Genomic DNA, 18,631 nt, shown 5'->3' with positions numbered 1-18,631 from the left:
CTCATATGATGGGTTGTAATCTCGTCTAGATGAATATATTCTCTTCAGACGGGGTACAACATCTTACCTGGACGATCACTCCCTCTTTTAATCAAGATTATCATTTTCCGGATGAATTGATCTTCCGGATGTCAACATTCTAGTGTGGGTGAGGAAATGATCATTCGGGTTACTGGTATCTTCGTTTGGGATGAATACATTATTTTCCAGAAGGAGTGCAACATCTTGATGGTTGTGATGCTCTATGATGATCGTACGATATGAGAACATATGTATTATAATGTATTCATTGGATGAATGCATTGTTTGTTCATTATTTATTTTGCATATTTGATAAATAATGACATTCATAGATCGTTGTGAACGATCCTAAATTCCTTAGTCGCTTGTCATTGTGGAAGCAATGATGAATTAATACTAACATGAGACGTGATGGATGATCATGTGTATTGGATACGGATCACGATCATGGGTACTTGTTTGGAACAAGTGACTGGATGACTCGCGTGAGATTGTCGTTTGGATTTATCCATGACTTGAATCTCACATGATGGTTCACTTTGGATCCTCAGACCTGAGATATCTATTGTATCCAACATGAGGAGTAATGTAATTTGACTGCGCCAAACATCGTCTTTGACCGGATGATTATAAAGACGTGGCTCGGGTACATTACGAATCATGTAGTGGATAGTAGATAATCAAGATGGAACTTTGTCCCTCTGAAAGAGAGAGATATCGTTGGGCCCGTCGTAGGAGTGAGACTGTAAAAATATGTGGTCGCACTATAGATGAATGTCATCTATCTCTTACAGTCTACTCGGATTACGACAAAGCAATCGAACTGCGTTTCGATTTATGATATCGTGAGACAAAGAGGATCATCGTTAGAGCTATCTCTGGGTTTTCGGTTAGATCACATCTAACTCTTTCCGATACGGGTAATCATAATGTCTTGCTAGAGACCGCTTATGATTTGAAAAGCGAGATTGGATCTCGGGTTTACTGCCGTATTCGGGGAAGTCTAAAGGATCACACACATATGGGATGGACGTGTATGACGAAAAAAGGATCGGACGAGAAAAATCGGATTTTTCCTAGCTTTCGGAGTCTGGTCCGGAGCTGACTAAGTGTTTGTCAGCCGGACCAGACAAGCAAAGGAGAGGCGGACTGATTTGGCTGGAAGACTGGCTGGTCCGGAGCTGATCAAAGTGTTGGTCCGGCGGACCGGACCAGTCATGTTCACCTGTGCGTTTTTTGTCGGACTTGGTTAGTCCGGCGGACCGGAATCTGATCCACCGATTCGCGGTCCAACGACATTTTCGGCAGGTCAGCGTGCTTGGTCTGGCGGACCAATTTCTGGTCAGCTCCGGACCAAGTACATGACTGAGCAGATTTTCGGCATTTTGTTCACTTGGTCCGGCGTACCAAGAGTTGGTCAGCTCCGGACCAAGTGACAATCAAACCCTTAGTGTGATTTTCCGACTTTTCTTGGTAGGAACTAGTAGGGAATGCATTTCTCTGTCAATCATTCGGACTTTCAGACTTTGGGAAGGTTTTGGAGATTGCAGAAACTCTTTCAAACTCAAGAAGGTGTTCTTGAAATCATACACAAAGAGATTTAATCTCTTGAGCTCTAGAAAGGAAGATTCCAAAAGTTGGAATCCATCCCAAAGGTGTGGACTGCTCAAGAGGGTGTTGACATCTTCAACACATTGGTTGTGATCAATAGCCACCTTCAGATTGTGAATTTAAGGATTCAAAGGTTAGTTTTCTTTCTTGAAGTTCTTCATCAATAAAGATTGGTCCGTGGGCGGTTCAAAAATATTTTGAACGCCATTTCCACTACGCAAACCCGCGGACCAGATCCAGGCCCGGTTATGAACCGGTGTGCGAGGATCTCGTGTGACCCAACACATCTTACCTCATACGATCATTCCCTTTTCTCGGATGAGATTTTCATTTCCCGGACGAATTGTTCGTCCGAGAGAGGGAATGATCATTCAAGAGAGAACAATCTCGTACGAAAGAGGGAATGATCGAATGATAGGAAAGTTTACTATTTCTTATGTTCATCTTTTCAGGTGATATGACCATTTTCAACACTGGACGATACTTCTTGGCAAGAAAAGAACCTAGTCTTCGAAAAAATCTCAACAGTGTCAACAAGTTTGCATGAATTTGAAACTTGCATGAGAGATTTGAAGGCTAATATGAGCACCGAGGAATAAAATACATTGAAGTCATCGATGTTTGGTTTTTGTTTTGGCCACATGACAATGATTTTAACGTATCAAAGTTACAATTCACCACATGATATCTCGCACGATTAAAACAAGTAAGATGTACAAACTGTGGTTTATATTTGATTGTCAACCTCCTAGCACTACAAGAAATCTTCAAATTGCGTCAGACTTTGCGATAGAATATTCTGTCGCAAACCTTTTGTGACAGAATTTGCGACGAAAAATTCGGTCGTACACAAATTACGACGGAATACGACAGATTTACGACGGAATACGAAAAAAAATTTTGACGTCGCAAAATCTTTTGCAAATAATGTGCGATAGAATGTGATAGAATCGTGTCCGTCATAAAAACAAACTTTATTTGCGACGGAAAGTCTGTCATATTTTTTAATTTTATTTAATTTTGCGACAGATGTGCGACGGATATCTCTGTCGCAAATTCTTGTGACAGATTTGCTACAGATGTTTCTGTCCCAACCGTCATATTCGCTAAAAAATTTAAAATTTTCGCGGTTTTTTATTTCGAATTTTTGCCTTTGCGACGGATATATCTGTCGCAACACTTAATAAAAATTGTGACTTCGTCTTTCTCCTCCAGACTTCAAAATTTCAACAAAAAATTAAAATCTGTCGAAATTTTTGTCTACAATCGTTTTTCTTCAAAATTTGCTAAGATATATGTGTATATATGTGAATTTGTATGTGTATATATGTAAATATGTGAATATATATGTATATGTATATATGTGAATACATATGGGTATATGTGTGAATATGTATGTGTATGTGTGTGTGTGTGTTGTGTATATATGTGAATGTGAATGTGTGTATGTGCATGTGTGTATGTGTTTGTGTTTATGTACGTGTGTGTATGTGTGTATGTGAATGTATATGTGTTTGTGTATGTATGTGTGTAATGTATATGTGTAAGTGTATATATATGTATATATAAATTTATATGGTTATGATGTGTGTATGTATATGTAAATGTATATGTATGTGTATGTGTATGAATATGTATATATATATGTATGTATATATGTATATATGTAATATATATATATATGTAGATATATGTATATGCGTATGTATAATATAGCTTTTATATTTTTTTGTAAATAAAAAAAATATTTGCGACAGAATGATCTGTCGCAAATCTGTTGTAAAACTCCGTCGCAAAATTGCGACAGATTGGCGACCGACAAATTTTTGCGACAACGTCATATGGATAGAAACCAATTTTGTCGCAAATTCGTATTTTTTTCTTGTAGTGTAGATTTTTTCCACAAGCGGTTAAGAGAATTACTAGAATATTATGCTATAAGGACTCAAAGAACAAAATATCATAAGGTCAGGATCACGGTTGTTTTGTTGAATTTGTTAAGAAAATTTTTTCATTGAAAGATATGCTAGTAATGCTCTCTAGATGCAAAGACGATTGGGATGAGAAAATTGTACTATTTGATAATTGTTGTCGAGATATTATTGCATCAGAAAAAGAGGAATAAAATTTAGAAAAGTCATTGCAAATTGATATGTAATATAGACGAATTTAAATCATTCAATTGTGGCAGAAAGACACTTGTCTATCTAGTGGAGTCAATAATAAACGGAGTGACATAGATGATTCCAAATAATTACACGATTTATGGATTTATCATTTGATTTCAACCTTGGACGATGAAAGCTATCTCGAAACTCGAGTGGCTTTGTATGCAAATAGGATCAGAATTAACACCGCATACGAGGTAATTATGTGACGAGGATTGAGACATATTTAAAGCCTTTGTATTTAATATTTTCCGATGATTTCTCTACATATTGTATTGTTTTTTTTTTCAGTCGCAGTTCATGGTGCGACAAAATAATGTGGAGCTTTCACCCATGGATGGGGATGTTAGATTTACCCTCAAAGCTTACAACTAGGGCTGGGTTTTTTTAATCCAAAATTCACAGGTTTGCGGATATCTGAGACTCACGGATATCCGGAATTCAAGTATCCGGTTATAAACGAAGTCGAGTACGGGATAATAGAATGATATCTTTGAATATCTTCCTTGATATATTTGGTGTTAATATTTTACGTAATCTTCTACTTATTTTCTGTAATTCGGTTATCAAAATCATAGCATATTCAAATATATATAATTGTGTCATGTACACAATCTCTTATCAATGAAAAACATTCTTTTGAAAACCTAATATCGTTTACGAGATAAATGAGACCAAAAAATCTGATCAGTGGGTTCGAATTTGGGTTTCGAAATTAACGAGTCGGATATCCTCGAATATCCGAGTACAATAAAAAAGACAAAAATATCTCTATAGTTATAAGTATTTATAAAAGATCTAACCATTTTATTATATATTTTGTACAATTTTGTATGCATTTTAATGTTTGTATTGAATTTATATTTGTATTGTGTAATTTTAACAACTTTATATATATTTAAATGTATAGATTTTGTTATTTTTATGGAATTTTTATGTATTTAAAGTTAATATTTATGTTTGAATAATAAAAATTCATGGATCCGGATATCCGGACAGTCGGATATCCGACTTTCGCGAGATCGAGATCGAAATAATCTTTTCAAAGAATCCGCGGATCTAAAGCCGAGATCGGATACCTTAAAAAGCCCGGATACCCGTCGGTATCCACCCCTACTTACAACAGTTCAAACCATGAGGAATATTTGTAAATTTAGAAACTTTAGTACATAATCTCGCATTTTGGAATATGTATGGGTTTATTTGTAATTTCGATAAATATATAAAACGCATCTTTGCTTTTGCATGCAAGTACCACTCAGCCCTAAAAGGCATCGGTTTTCGCTTCTGATTCTCTTCCTCCGTTAGCAATAAAAAGGACAAAACTTTCCACAAAACCAAGCAAGCCACTTTTTCTCTTCCCCCTCTGGGAAAATTAGGGATTTGTGATGTGATCGTGAGGGAACGATGGACAAACCTGAAGAAATCTCCCCCACCGGATTCGATCCGGAGCCAGCATCTCGATCATCAGTCGTCGATCCCTCTTCATCTGATCTAAGTGAACAGCTCAGGAATGTTGGCTTGGACGAAACTGCAAACGAGCAGAGCGGGACGATGAGTGTCTCTGAGGCTTGTAGAATCGAGGGCAATGATTCGAAGGCCGAAGATGGCGATTGTGAGGAAGAGGGAGGAGGAAATGGTGATGAGGGTTGGAGCGAGGATGAGAATGAGATCGAGAGGAGAAGAGCTATGTACCCAGTGAGACCGGAGGCCGAGGATTGCGCGTTTTATATGAGAACTGGCAGTTGCAAATATGGGTCGAGTTGCAAGTTCAACCACCCTGTTCGAACAAAAATCCAAGTACTTTTCTGCTCCATATGTTTGTGTTTGTGTTACAGTTCACACTTACGATTTTAATTGCTTGATCTTTGGGGATGACTCACGCTTTGAAATTTTCGAGTGCCAGACGTTTGCTCGCTTCAGTTAATTGGATATTTGAGTGGTTTTTTCTGGGTTTATATTCATTATAGGGATTTATAGTTGGTATGATACTTGGGAGTTGGGACGCAAAAAAAAAAATCTCTCTTTTTTCAATTAAAATATGTGGTTATGCATGTGTGTGTGTGTTTGCTTGTATGTATATGTTTGTTCATATGCGAGTCGTTTTCTTGGATGCTCTTGCATTTGCTTTTGATGGAAGAGCCCTGTACCTCGGTTTTGTTTCTTGTTTTGGTTGCTTCTGTATTGATTTAGAATCGTAAGTATTTGAGGGAGTAAAAGAACAAGAAAAAGCCTTTGTTGATCTATTTTAACATGGCATTGTTTTGAAGGCTTCTAGGGATAATGCAAAGGAAAAAGATGATGACACAGAGAAGCTGAGGCAGATAGAGTGCAAGGTTAAATTCCTTCTTTATTTGCTTCTGGAGATTTACCTCTCTGTTTTCTCTGTAATTCGCCTTTTGGATTGTTTATCTTGCTATGATGGTAAATTCATAGATCTATTGTCCCCCACTTGTATTTTGGTTTTCGTTTCTCTTCCGTCTAGGATTAGACAACAACAACAACATCGCCTCATTCCCAAGTTCATTTGGGATCGGCCGCATGAATCCTTCTCCATCTAGGATTAGAAATCTATTTAAATCGGAAAGCGGTATTGAGTATTTGCTAGACATATGATAATGATGAACAGCGTTCAAGTACTATATGCACTTCGTTCTGGTTATGATGATTACAAAAGTATATCTATGCTATGTTTTAGATGGTGGAAGGAATGTTCTTCTTTGGCATGTCTGCTTATCCTCCTGTCATTTCTTTTTCTCTTGAATGTATGTGCTTGTTCTCTCCTTTCCCCTTTTTATTTGGAATGACAATGTACTGATCCAATCATGTGGACCTATTTCCTGCCCGAGATTTTCAGTATTACTTCAGAACTGGAGGGTGCAAATACGGAGAATCTTGTAGATTCAGCCACTCAAAGTCTAAGACTTCCCTTGTATCTGAGCTTAACTTCCTTGGCCTTCCCATACGACTGGTAATTTTATATAAATGCTAGTGAGACTGGCTATCCATAGTTTATTCATTTAATAGACTCCGTGTAGCGTCTGGTATTCTGTTCCCGGAGTCTTGTGTAAGCTTCAATGGCGTAAACTACTGACAGGGAGAGAAGGAGTGCCCATTCTACATGCGCAATGGATCTTGCAAGTTTGGAGCTGACTGCAAATTTAATCATCCTGATCCTACAACTATTGGAGGAAATGAATCTCCCTCTTTCTATGGTAATGGTGGATCGGCTGGATCTTTTTCCCCAAAAGCTGCATCCCAAGCAAGTTCAACTTCTTGGTCTTCGTCGAGGCATTTGAATGGTACAGCTCCCTTTATGCCAGTCATGTTTTCGCAGTCCCGTAGAGTTCCGTCTCAAACTTCCGAGTGGACTGGGTATCAGGTAGTACCTCAGCTTTTCTGATTCACTGCTAAAACAGTGTCATTACACAATTAGAGTGCAATAAAGATTTGCCATCTTGCTTTTGGAGTCTTAATTCGTCCTTCTTATTTGAATAGGCTTCTGTATATTCACCCGAAAGGAGTGTGCTTCCAGCTTCCCCTTACCTGGTGAAGAATTCATCGAGTGAAACAAGTATATATCCTCAATACCAACTGCAAATGCCTGTCGATGAATTCCCAGAACGTCCAGACCAACCTGAGTGCAGTTATTATCTTAAAACTGGGGACTGCAAGTTCAAATACAAATGCAAATATCATCACCCGAAGAATAGATTGCCGAAGCAACCTCCATGTGCTCTCAATGACAAAGGCTTACCTCTAAGACCTGTGAGTTCCATAATCTTCCATGGTTTTCCTGTGATCGAATTAGAAAGCCATTTACCATCCTTTTTTATAACGTGGTATCCCTTTCCCATTGTCCCTTTTTTATGCAAAGAAGATGGTCTTTATGAAGGATTTTCATCAAAACATGATTTATGTAATATCTGATTCACAACTTGAGCCCTTTTTATATTTACTGATTTCTTGTTCTAAATTCTTGCACTTCTAATTTAGTCTTGGGTTTCCATTCCTGCAAAGGTTTATATAAAGTCCTGAATCCAAATATTGTGAAGTGATAAGGTCTGAACTTTTATCAATTTCAAGTTCGTTAGAAAAGAAACTAAACAAATTGTATATATGGTATCGAAATTTCTCAACCCTCAGCAGTTTAAAACTCAAAAGGCAGTGGCTTTAGTTTTGTTGTTTACCTATGTATAAACTAGATGCTTGGTAAACAGTACTGATTTCAAGATTTGACTAACTAGTTGTCTGAATTCCAGGACCAGAGCCTGTGTGCACACTACAGTCGCTATGGCATCTGCAAGTTTGGACCAGCTTGTAAATTCGATCATTCGGTACAGCCGCCATGCTCAACAGGTAGCCCCCAAGCCATGGAAGCTCCTCAAGTCGATGCCAATGGGAACGAAAGTGATGGCTGGAATTGATGTCTTCACATTCAGTTGCGCATACGGAAGGACTACTTTTGCCTTTTTTTGCCTTCAAGGGCCCTGCAGTTCTTAGCATCAACTCGGTCATTGTGGTTTTTGAATCTTTTTGAGAAATATTTAGGTATATTATGGATATCTAAACTACATGTCTTTCTGGCAAAACCAATCTCGTGCTTTTCTTTACAGGGCTTGGCCAAAGAATTTTTGTTCTCCAGCTTCTGTTATATGATACTTGTCTTTTGCTCCGAGGTTCACTTTTCTTCTTGCTTCTCTCTTTAGGTGATATTTTCTTTCTGCAAGTGTATCTGGGTGTTCTGCATCTTGCCCTGATTTGATTTGGTACATGAAAGCGGTTCTATAGCTGCCCAAATCTTTGTGATTCCGTGTTGGTCCACAGGTCCTGGTTTTCATTGCCTTGGACTGTAGTATCTTTGAGTTGAGGTTTTGAAACTGCAATCTAGCCTCGTTAGGGATGTAAAGTTGTGCAGTGCAAGGCTTGATCGTTCATATATTGCATTGTAAACATGTCTGGAAGGACATGAACGGTCCATCCTTGTATCAAATCAAGGTCGTATTCGTATTAGGAACCAGAGAAGAATGTACGTTCATATACCCGTTATGGGCAGAAAAAAACAAAGGGAAACAAAAAAAAAGGCTCAACAAGTAGGAGAGAGATGCAGAAAACTGAAGGACGACGTCCGAGATGACGTAAAGCATCAGTCTGGCTGGCAAGATACATGCTTTGCTTTTTGGGTCGAGACATTGCTCTCTTCTCACCGCTTCTGCTTCCTCCTCGCAGGTTCTGACAAGTAGCTGCAGTTAACGGAAGCATAGCCATTTCTTCTGCACGCCAGAGGAAGAAGAAGAACCAAAACTGGTGAGTACCCCTTGTCATTTCTTTCACGGTTTTCTTTGTTTTTCTCGTTGATGATTCATTATCATCGTCATCCATGGATTTGGAAAAAAAGAAAGAAAGAGAGGAGGTACCTTGGATTTGGAGTTGTGGGAACCATGGTGCTGGGCAGGATTAGGGTCTTCGTTTCTCGGAGGGGAAACCAGGTCAGGACCTGCAACTGAGGTTTTCTTTGTCTTCTTCTCGTCCCGAGCCTTGTTGAAGATTACTGTGAACCCCTCGGCCGAGGCTGGATTGCTCACGTCCCATTCCCCAAACTTGGGCAATGGCCTCCCTTTATCCTGCTACACACACAATAACCCGTCAGCCCAAAAAGTCATATGCATCGATCATGAAGATTGACGCCCAAAAAGATGTAAACTTTTTCGTTTCATGAACAAGAAGGACGAATATCTGAATCCCAAATGAGGCAATGGGAGATCAGAGAAGAAGGGGATGGATCCGTTGCTCTTACCGTCGCCATGGATGGGAAAAAGGCAAGGACTTTTCTTGTTTCCAGAACAAAGAAATGCGTGGGGAGAGAGAGAGAGAGAGATGGATTGGTGGTGGTGGAGGAGGAGAAGCAAATATAGAGGAGGAAAGGGGAGATTTAGACAAAGAGGCAAACACGTCGTCGTTGACAACAACGGCACCAGCAACCATACAAACCAAAAAAGATTTCAATTATTTATTAGACAAAAAAAAAAGGAAAAAGGAAAAGTCGAGTTCCTCCTGCCTTCTCCACCGTGTTTAGGATATTTACTTAATACGGCGACACTAATAACACTATTATTGTACACACGGTTAATAAATTATTAGCTCATTTTGACTTTGTACAAATGCATCAATAATATTATATACCTTTCACACTATATTTTGAAAATAAATAAATAAATAAATCCTATTGTATTATTATAGAATGTTTATTTTTTTATATTGATGAGTGGTGATTTACAAATATGTGGTTGTTATCAATTCGGATTTGAGTCTCCACCTTAAAATTAATATTCATCTAAACTTTTTAGATCTTCTGAAAAATATAGTGAGGTTGAAGTCTCACTTAAAAATGAGTATTCACCTAAATTTTTTCTATCTTTTAAAAGATATATAGAGTTGAAAATCCAGTGAACTTTTAAATTATAAAAAAAAATATGTGACTATTGTCGCAGTCCACCATTAAACGTTTTAAATATAGCAAGTTTGCTTTATTATTATTGTTATTATTATTATTATTATTATTATTATTTTATTATTATTAGAAATTTTCAAATGACTAAAGCGTCCAACTTTGTTAGATGTGAAAAAGCAACAGTCGTCAAATACAAACAGCTTCATCCATAGCAGTATCACAACAAATACGACTTTTTTTTCGGACAAAACCCAAAATGAGAGATTCATAGAGTTTTAGACGAACAATAATATATACATATAACTCTTGTATATATATATATATATAAAGGACACACACACACATATTACAAAACTGATCTTTGTATTAGTCTTTTTTAGCACAAAAAACGATTAACTTCACTAGATGTTTTGTTCTTAAACAAAAATCCTAAAAAAACATTTACAACACAAGAAGTTAAAAAAAAACGCACCATACACTTTATTAGTTTTCTTCTTCCAAATCCCCTAATTCTATATATTAGTGCAATTATTTACAATGTGTTGTTTTGTTTGTTAAATAGATAATGTAGGTTCAACAAATTTGAGAGATTTCAGAAGAGAAATCTGGCGAGACACAGCTCGAGATATTTTGAAGTAAGTCTGAAGAGTTGGAGAAAAAGTCAAATACTAAGAGATTGAGATGGACTCAATGTCAACCACTTGGAGAGATTTTAGGGAAAACAATCTGAAGAGATAGAGTCACGAAGTTTAGATTGGACTTGAAGAGATGAAGATAGAATCAAAGCTAAGAAGATTTGAGGAGATTTGAGATAGAGACAAGGTGTTGGAGATAAAGTCAAAGATTTGAAGAGATAGAGATAAAGATGAGATCTTGAAGATATAGATGAAATCGAAGAGAATCAAGGAGGATTCTATCAAATCAATTCGTGGAGATCTAAGGTGAACTGGAGAAGCATATATAAAGGAGATACAAGTTGTATATCAGTTCTCATGGAGAACAAAACATATTTTACTAAAAAAGTTTTTCTGTTAGTGAGTGATAACTCACTATTTGATGAGTGTGAATCTGAATAAGAGACAGATTAGGTAAATCTCTTTTCTCTGATGAATGTTTGGGCGTAGATCTGAGGGGGAGACCTAATGGAAAATCTCCATTCCTCTAGTGAGCGTTTGGGTTGGTAAGGTTTTTGATCGGTAGAATTCATTGTGAGAGAGAGTTGAAACTCAGGAGGAGTTTCATCTGGTGTTGAGTAGTTCTAACAAAAAGTGAGTTGTATTTGACTATTTTTCTCAAGTGAATAGAACTGGTTAATTTTTTTCGTTTTACTCTTTGAGGGTCCGAATTTTTCAGTACATATATTAAGAAAGGAAACCACGACATAAGTGTCATCTATAGTGGACAAAAAAACTAAAATTCGGATAATCAACTAGATCTATATGTTGGATATTCGAAATTCAATATCCATACATCTAATGAGATGAGATCGGATATAATGTTTAGAATTAAAGATCTGAAATTCGGATTTGGATTTAGGTAATGAAATACGAGATGGATAATTTGGTGCGGGTATATAAAGAATCATACAATGTTATCTCTATATTTTAATTATATTATATAAAAATCTAAATCTAAGTTTATTACCATTTTTAATATATGACTTTTTTTAATATTTGTTTTTTGTTTTTTGTCTATTCTATTGTAAAATTTTTATATTTATATATAAACTACAATTTATATATATATATATCTTATATGATATGTATTATAAAGGAACAACCCTCAATTTATATATATATATATTAGGAATTTTACCCCTATTTGTTTTTATGTATAGGAATATTTGATCGCGCGACCTCAGACCTCATGGCAAGTGAACTTACCGTTAAACTAAGTCGATCCTTCAAATGATATATATTATATTTTTATTAAAATTTGTTTTAAAATTTCGGATTCTAATACACCATGGATAACGAAAATTATCTCATATGTCCAATTTTCAGATACCCAAACAGAATGGATTCGAATTCAGGTAATATTTATTGTAAAAATTTTGGACAGTGAGTTCGGATTCAGATAACCCTAAATTTCGGATATCTAACCGTATCCATCAGGATTACCGTTAACGCATAGAAAGCGTTTTGTGTTTTTATTGAAATCAAATTATTTAATAGCATTAACGGTCACTTTGATTTATCCATGATGAAAGAGTGCAACACACGAAAACCTTCCTACCCTAATATTACAATAGTGCACTTGTAACCATAACGGCAGAGACAAGGAGAAGAATCCTCAGTCCCAAGTAGTGACTGTTATCAACGAATTCTCAAGCCCGGATTGCTCGAACGTCAGGTTAGATCCGTACTCGAGAGTCTTGGAAGCTCCAGGAATAGCTAACCTCAGCTTCAGTGGCTTCCCCTCCCATCCCTCAAGCTCTGAATAGCAGAATGACCAGAGAAGCTGAATAGGGTCGCTCTTGTTGAAGCTCCTCACTAGCCTTCGCCCATCTGGGAGACGAACGCCGACTCTACACAGAAAACCGCCATTGGAGCTGCCCTGTGGTTCTTCCGGGAGAGGAGGGAAGACGGCTTCTAAAGTCATATTCCTCAGAGAATCAGTAACTTGTTTGGCAACCATTGGATCCATTCTTGGGCGTTTCCGGGATACAGAAGAAGAGGAACATTCCCGAGGGCCGTGATCCATAAACGGTACTAAATCCTCGAGAAAGGCCCGAGGATCGATCTTTCCAGACCACAAATGCATCTGCTGGCCTGTGGTGGGATCGATCAGAAGCACCACAGGAGTAGTTTGGAGCTGGTATAATGAGCATACGCTTCGACCCTCGATTGTATCATCGTAGACCTGCAAGAACACGAAGTTGGCTTTGATGATCCGAGAGACGGAATCGTTCGACCACGTGTCTCGATTCAGCGTGCAAGAGCGAGATTGCAGACTCAGCAGAAGCCATTTTTCCTGACGAGAAGCAGCAGATTTCGCCTCTGTGAATGTCCCATCGAACAACAGGCGGAGAGGAGAAGTCGAGGAGATCTGTTGTTCATGCCGAAGATTCGTACTTCTCGCAGGCGAATGATCGTTACGTGGGTTTTGATTTACAGATTGGAAGAAGAAGAAGAGGGCTTCGTCAAGATTCCAGCTTTTTGCCTGCAAGAACCAACGAGCGGCTTCGGGGGTTTGTCCGATAGCGAACCCAAGAAACGATGAGACCAATCTCAGTCGTTCGCTTTCAGACAACGTGGTAGCCTCCATTCTGAGAATTTGTAAGGACCCACAAGACAGGAAAATTTTCTTGAGTTGCTGAGAAAATTTTTGGGAGAAGATGGGTAAATATAAAGAACTCGAGGAGGTGAAATCCTGCAAGAAAAAAGGAAAAAAAGAAATAGTTTCCTTTTCCTACTTGAATTCACTTACTTGATCTCGTTGAATCGAATCGCAACAGATAAAAACCAAACTAGACAGATAAGCACAGACAATTTTCGAAATTCCTCACACAAAAACCCCAACTTTTCCCGATATTTCTTAAAGGATACCAATTTTTAACATAATTATTTGAATTTTTTTTGCTTATTCGAAAATATTTTAAATTCAACGTTATTTCTAAAAAAGTTGGTGTTTTCAAATAGATGTTAATACAATTTTCACCTAAAGCAAATAATAGATGTTAAAATTTGGGACTTTTTGAAATATGTACATAGTTGGAGGATTGTGCAGGAGAATAAATAAACGTTTGGGGTGTAAAGGTAATTTTCTAAAAAGTTCATACAAACTCATCCCCAAGAAGGAATTACGAAACAAGCGAGACCGGAATTTGCACAAGAAACCAGACTCGGTTACACGGAAAATCGTAAATTTTCCCGAGAAAATCCCCTGACCATTACCGGTCTACTTGACCACTAACTGTATTCAGAATCGATCCTCTATCAGAACTCTCTACTTTGCTGCCTACACGATGGCTCCTAAAGAATCGAGCTTGTTGCGGAAATCGTCCAATGCTTCGTGGCCAAACCAGTCCTTGTTCATCTGCAATTTCATTTCAAGATTCCCGCGGCTGATCGCTCGCTCATAGCATGAAAACGAGAAGAAAAGACGAGAGATTTAGGCTTACAAAATATGGGTTGAGGCTCTCAGGGGCATCTTCTATGAACCGATTTATGTAGTAGAGAACAAAACTGCCACATTCTACGTCGTTTCTCTGCTGCGGAACCTGGACAACCGAGAGAGCAACCCTCCAAAATGAATCAATGGAAGCTTAGGGTTTACAGGTAGAAACAGTGTTGGATTCTGAGAATTCGGGGTAAAACGGTAACAAGATTCGAGTAAAATTCAGAGAACTAAACGAAGGTTAAAGTTTACTTGAACATTAAAAAAACTCGGTAAATTAGGTCATACCTCTGGCACAAAGAGAGGAATCTTGGAAACCAAACTCAAGTTCTGGGTTCTCCCCTCCGTTTTGTATATATCCAACACGAATCTGAACGACAGAATTTAAACTTATCCGAATTTCATCAGAATATTCTGTTAGAGTCCCACATCGGAAATATGTGGAAACAATTGAGTCAATATAATACCATGGGCACCCTCCCCCAACAAGCTAGCTTTTGTGGTGGAGTTAGGACCTAAACCTTATTAATTAGTATCAGAGCCTAACTCTCTACTTTCCGGTGGCCCTTTGACGGGCCGTTCTCTTGCGGACATGCGGTCGACTCGGTGGTTGTGGGACGGTCGGGGATGGACCGAGAAGCCGCTAGTGACCGAGAAGCTGCCATCGACCGAGAAGCTGCCAACGACCAGATTTGCCCCAACACCGTGGACGTCGCTGTCTAAAGGGGGTGGTATTGATAAGTGTCCCACATTGGAAAATGAGAGGGATTTGGGCCAATATATAAGTAAGGGTCAAACCTCCACTTTTAAGCTAGCTTTTGTGGTGGAGTTAGGATCTAAACCAATTAATAAGGTTTAGGCTCTAACTACACCACAAAAGCTAGCTTGTTGGGGGAGGGCGTCCATGGTATTATATTGACTCAATTGTTCCCACATATTTCCGATGTGGAACTCTAACAATACCGCCCCCTTTAGACAGCGACGACCACGGCGCTGGCGGCTTCTCGGTCGTTGGCGGCTACGCACCCTTTGTGCTCCTCTCCCGACCGTTCCTCTCTCGCCGCGTCGTCTGCATGTCTGAGGATCGGTTGACTCTGATACCAATTTGATAGAATCCACCCATTAATAATGGGTGGGTTCTTTTGGGGTGAGTTCTACCCATGGGCTTTGAGACTTTGTTGGGCCCATTATTAATGGGTGGGTTCTATCATATTCCCCCCAATACTCTTCTTTCCACCAAAAAAAGGGAGAACTCACCTTCTTATGTCAGGTTCAAGCTGCCTTGAGCCGGCTGTCTGTAGTGAATCAAGCAGCAACATGAATGCTTTCTTCCCAGTTTGCGATTCAAGATTCTCATCAAAATTGCAAAATATCAACAGATACCAATGGCTCCTGAGGTAACACTAACAACAATCACTTTGGCTAACGTAAAACTCGCATTTCTTGGTAAGGATGACAGGTAATTTCAAGACATTTGAGCAACTTATACGGTAAAAAGGTACTAACCAACGGTTGATGGGAACAAACACGTACTTCTTCGAGAAAATATGCTTCGTCTGAATCCATGTCAGAACATTGCTTCGAAGATGGGCAGTCGTATACATGCTGAACCATAGACAATCCAAGTACATAAAGGGGTTCTTTTTATCATCTGAGAAGCTCTTCCACAAGTCTCTACAAAAAAAAAAGTTCGGAAACTTAACTGAACCAATGAGAGGAAATGAGTAGGGTTAAGCTATGATAGTTGCATAAACTCTCTGTGAGACCATATATCAAATCTAGATGTCACAGACAATATGCAACGAAGTTTTAAGAACTATGGAAGAATCAGTAAGTAATATTAATACTTACTCTAAGTAAAGTCCAAATACCCTGGAATCCAGCTTCTTCCGTAGCTTAGAGACTAAATACTTGCACTTGATTCTTCTTGGAGATCTTTCAGAGTGCTTACACATCTCGTAGAAACAAGGAGCTGTCAGTTTATATCTATCCAACTCTTTCATAGGCAACTTCTTTTTTAAACCACTCATATGTGCAGCGATATGCCTCCAGCATGTCCTGTGTTTTGCATATGGCTCGTCATCGATCTCTGTCAAAATACACACAGCATTCACATATATCACAGTCAACACAAAAAGTCCTCTTTCCCCTAACGCAATACTCAAATTGTCCATCTTTCATCACCTACGATCAATCCCAACTGTATCGATGCTGAAACTACATGAAAAACCTATCAAGTCAATTCTTCATCACAAAACTTCAAATGAAAACCTAAACTTCCATCACATGCTAAGAGCTGAAATAAGTGACCAAGCCATGCTTTCTAGGGTTTCTAAAACGCCGGATGTATCGACAAATTATGCCCCAGGAGTACTAATACAACACGACTCCCTACATACATTTTAGAGTAAACGCATCTACGCCACAGAAAGCAAAATCGTCAAGACAAGAAAAACCCAGCTAAAAAACACGACTTTCTCGATGAAAACTCCCTTAAACCCAAATCCCCACATCACTAATGATTAAAAAAAAACGAAACAAACATAGTGGAAAAACCCAAATAAAAGACAAAGAGAGAGAATTGAATGGATACCATGAATTGCAGGATCAGAATTGGTAAGGAATTTCTTTTTTCTGACACGATCACTTCTTCTTATTGTCATTGGGATTACTGGAAGTCTGGAACTGGTGAAGAAGGAACGACCAGACTTCTCTGCCTCTACGTCGGAAACAGAGAGGGAAAAAAACAAACAGTAGAGGAAAAAGTCAAACAGTAATATATGTGATCATAAGCATAGGGACATCTTCACGCAACTGTATGCAAAAACAAGGATGCAAGGGTGAAGGATAATGTATTAGAACAACATGAACATATACCAATCAAGATCACAGAAAAGTACCTTAATCACAGAGACACCGACATCAAACCAGTTTTGGATTGAAGAACACCTATACCATCGCTGTTGGGTTACAGGCTCTGTGTCATAGTATACGCCTGTTCACATACTAAATCAAACAAAAACCATGTCAGGGAAAATGGAGAGAGAAGTTGAGAATGTAAAGGTGCATATTCAACAACAGGGTAGAATATTATTAATAAAAAAATCCGAAACTCACTGCAGATTTGACTAAGCACAAGCAATAGACGAAGGCATAATGCATAAAAAAAAAATTCAAGCAACTGAAAATGAAGAAATTGCACGTCAACCAGCAAAACTAAGAGCAAGAACAATTTCTTCTCTTACCAGGTTGGATAGAAGACTATAACTACCACTGTGGCATCTGCCATCAATTACGTAACATGCAATTATCCTAAGGTTAAAACCAGTAACCAAAAGCATTTGTTGAAAGGATAGTACGTAGAGCCATTTCGTTGTCAATCCTAGTCTCTTTCTTCTCCAACAATTCACAGTTCTAAGCAACATTACAGATTCACCACTTAACCACGATTCCAAACAAATTTTAAAATTTGCAGCGAAGAGACAAAACCCAGCAAATTTGCGAGGAGTACTTGATTCGAGCACAGACACTCGAACCCTGAGAGGAAGCTTACGAATTCTAGCGGCATTTGGATCCTCCGACTGAATCTCGTCGGCAGAATGTAAGGTGGCGTCGAAACCCTCAGGATTCAAATCCCCCCACAGATACAAGCTCGAAAAGGACCTCAAAACCCTAACAAAGAGAGACAAACAATCGAATCGAATCGAAGACAAAAACTACAGAGAACGAGGAAAGCTTAGCGGTGTCCGATCTAGGTCAAAAATCAATATTAGTATTTAGTTTTCAACAGTATAACTCCCCCTCAAAACTTTTTGATCCCGAAAAGAGTATCTCTCTCTCTAACTTTTTGCTTCGAAAAAAATGTGTGACGGAATTCTCCGTTGAAATGGGAGATGTTTTTGGAAAAATTTAAAAGTTTTCTAAAAATCTGGAAAATGTTATAAAACCGGAAGAAATATTAACGATCTGAATATTATATCGTTAACTATAAACCGAAAACTCTATTTAGAAGAATGGAGAAAAGTTTATTTCTTATTACTCTCTCTTTTTTGGAAGTATACAAATGGAGAAACCAAATGACCTATTTATAGAAATCATGAAGTTATTGTTCACGTATACGGTTTGTGTGAACAGTACTGTATATATGAACAGTAAGTCACTATGAATAGTAACGATGGACTCCATCATAAATATATTTTATTTATAACACTCTCCCTTGGAACCACCGTTGGTAAAAACACAGTTGCGTATTTCGGTGCTG

The 18,631-nt window shown here is 38.2% G+C and overlaps 4 protein-coding genes across 7 annotated transcripts; 1 reads left to right on the top strand and 3 right to left on the bottom strand.

Annotated features, from left to right (window-relative positions):
* The first annotated feature begins 5,066 nt into the window (after positions 1-5,066).
* On the top strand, positions 5,067-8,484 carry LOC104798958 (zinc finger CCCH domain-containing protein 43-like). The gene is made up of 6 exons (XM_010521228.2): positions 5,067-5,600; positions 6,071-6,136; positions 6,658-6,771; positions 6,898-7,182; positions 7,299-7,568; positions 8,063-8,484. Exons 1-6 carry the CDS (start codon positions 5,208-5,210, stop codon positions 8,225-8,227), a joined length of 1,293 nt encoding a protein of 430 aa, XP_010519530.1. The 5' UTR covers positions 5,067-5,207; the 3' UTR covers positions 8,228-8,484.
* A 226-nt stretch (positions 8,485-8,710) lies between these two features.
* On the bottom strand, positions 8,711-9,890 carry LOC104798957 (RPM1-interacting protein 4). 3 transcript variants are annotated; one of them, XM_010521226.2, is made up of 3 exons: positions 9,598-9,890; positions 9,218-9,427; positions 8,711-9,070 (listed from the first exon to the last, which is right to left on the bottom strand). In XM_010521226.2, the coding sequence occupies exons 1-3, from the start codon at positions 9,604-9,606 to the stop codon at positions 9,050-9,052; spliced, it is 240 nt and encodes a 79-aa protein (XP_010519528.1). In that variant the 5' UTR covers positions 9,607-9,890; the 3' UTR covers positions 8,711-9,049. The 3 variants fall into 3 exon arrangements, with proteins under 3 accessions (XP_010519528.1, XP_010519526.1, XP_010519527.1); XM_010521224.2 differs by having other exon boundaries at positions 8,711-9,073; positions 9,598-9,853; XM_010521225.2 differs by having other exon boundaries at positions 8,711-9,073; positions 9,218-9,424; positions 9,598-9,851.
* Positions 9,891-12,437: 2,547 nt separating this feature from the next.
* LOC104798955 (plant UBX domain-containing protein 7-like) lies at positions 12,438-13,710 on the bottom strand. The gene has a single exon (XM_010521223.1). It carries the CDS (start codon positions 13,516-13,518, stop codon positions 12,544-12,546), a length of 975 nt encoding a protein of 324 aa, XP_010519525.1. The 5' UTR covers positions 13,519-13,710; the 3' UTR covers positions 12,438-12,543.
* Positions 13,711-13,980: 270 nt separating this feature from the next.
* Positions 13,981-18,236, bottom strand: LOC104798954 (ubiquitin-like-specific protease 1D). Of its 2 annotated transcripts, none has more exons than XM_010521221.1 (9): positions 17,924-18,236; positions 17,271-17,376; positions 16,964-17,089; positions 16,222-16,459; positions 15,877-16,044; positions 15,628-15,762; positions 14,659-14,740; positions 14,375-14,473; positions 13,981-14,289 (listed from the first exon to the last, which is right to left on the bottom strand). In XM_010521221.1, exons 3-9 carry the CDS (start codon positions 17,031-17,033, stop codon positions 14,212-14,214), a joined length of 870 nt encoding a protein of 289 aa, XP_010519523.1. In that variant the 5' UTR covers positions 17,034-17,089; positions 17,271-17,376; positions 17,924-18,236; the 3' UTR covers positions 13,981-14,211. The 2 variants fall into 2 exon arrangements, with proteins under 2 accessions (XP_010519523.1, XP_010519524.1); XM_010521222.1 differs by having other exon boundaries at positions 15,904-16,044.
* Between the last annotated feature and the right edge of the window lie 395 nt (positions 18,237-18,631).

The sequence above is a fragment of the Tarenaya hassleriana genome, unplaced genomic scaffold (genome assembly GCF_000463585.1).
Source record: "Tarenaya hassleriana unplaced genomic scaffold, ASM46358v1 Cleome6, whole genome shotgun sequence".
Lineage (NCBI taxonomy): Eukaryota > Viridiplantae > Streptophyta > Magnoliopsida > Brassicales > Cleomaceae > Tarenaya > Tarenaya hassleriana.
The sequence above is the reverse complement of the archived record's forward strand: the minus strand, read 5'-3'. Positions and strand labels throughout refer to the sequence as shown.

Coding starts and splice junctions, on each gene's coding strand:
- LOC104798958 (XM_010521228.2), top strand. CDS start 5,208: ATGGACAAACCTGAAGAAATCTCCCCCACCGGATTCGATCCGGAGCCA. Junction 5,601..6,070: donor CTGTTCGAACAAAAATCCAA/GTACTTTTCTGC, acceptor ATTGTTTTGAAG/GCTTCTAGGGATAATGCAAA. Junction 6,772..6,897: donor TTGGCCTTCCCATACGACTG/GTAATTTTATAT, acceptor AACTACTGACAG/GGAGAGAAGGAGTGCCCATT.
- LOC104798957 (XM_010521224.2), bottom strand. Junction 9,074..9,217: donor CCCACAACTCCAAATCCAAG/GTACCTCCTCTC, acceptor TCTGGCGTGCAG/AAGAAATGGCTATGCTTCCG.
- LOC104798955 (XM_010521223.1), bottom strand. CDS start 13,518: ATGGAGGCTACCACGTTGTCTGAAAGCGAACGACTGAGATTGGTCTCA.
- LOC104798954 (XM_010521221.1), bottom strand. CDS start 17,033: ATGACAATAAGAAGAAGTGATCGTGTCAGAAAAAAGAAATTCCTTACC. Junction 16,460..16,963: donor TTCTGATCCTGCAATTCATG/GTATCCATTCAA, acceptor GTATTTTGACAG/AGATCGATGACGAGCCATAT. Junction 15,763..15,876: donor TTTGTTCCCATCAACCGTTG/GTTAGTACCTTT, acceptor GTGTTACCTCAG/GAGCCATTGGTATCTGTTGA.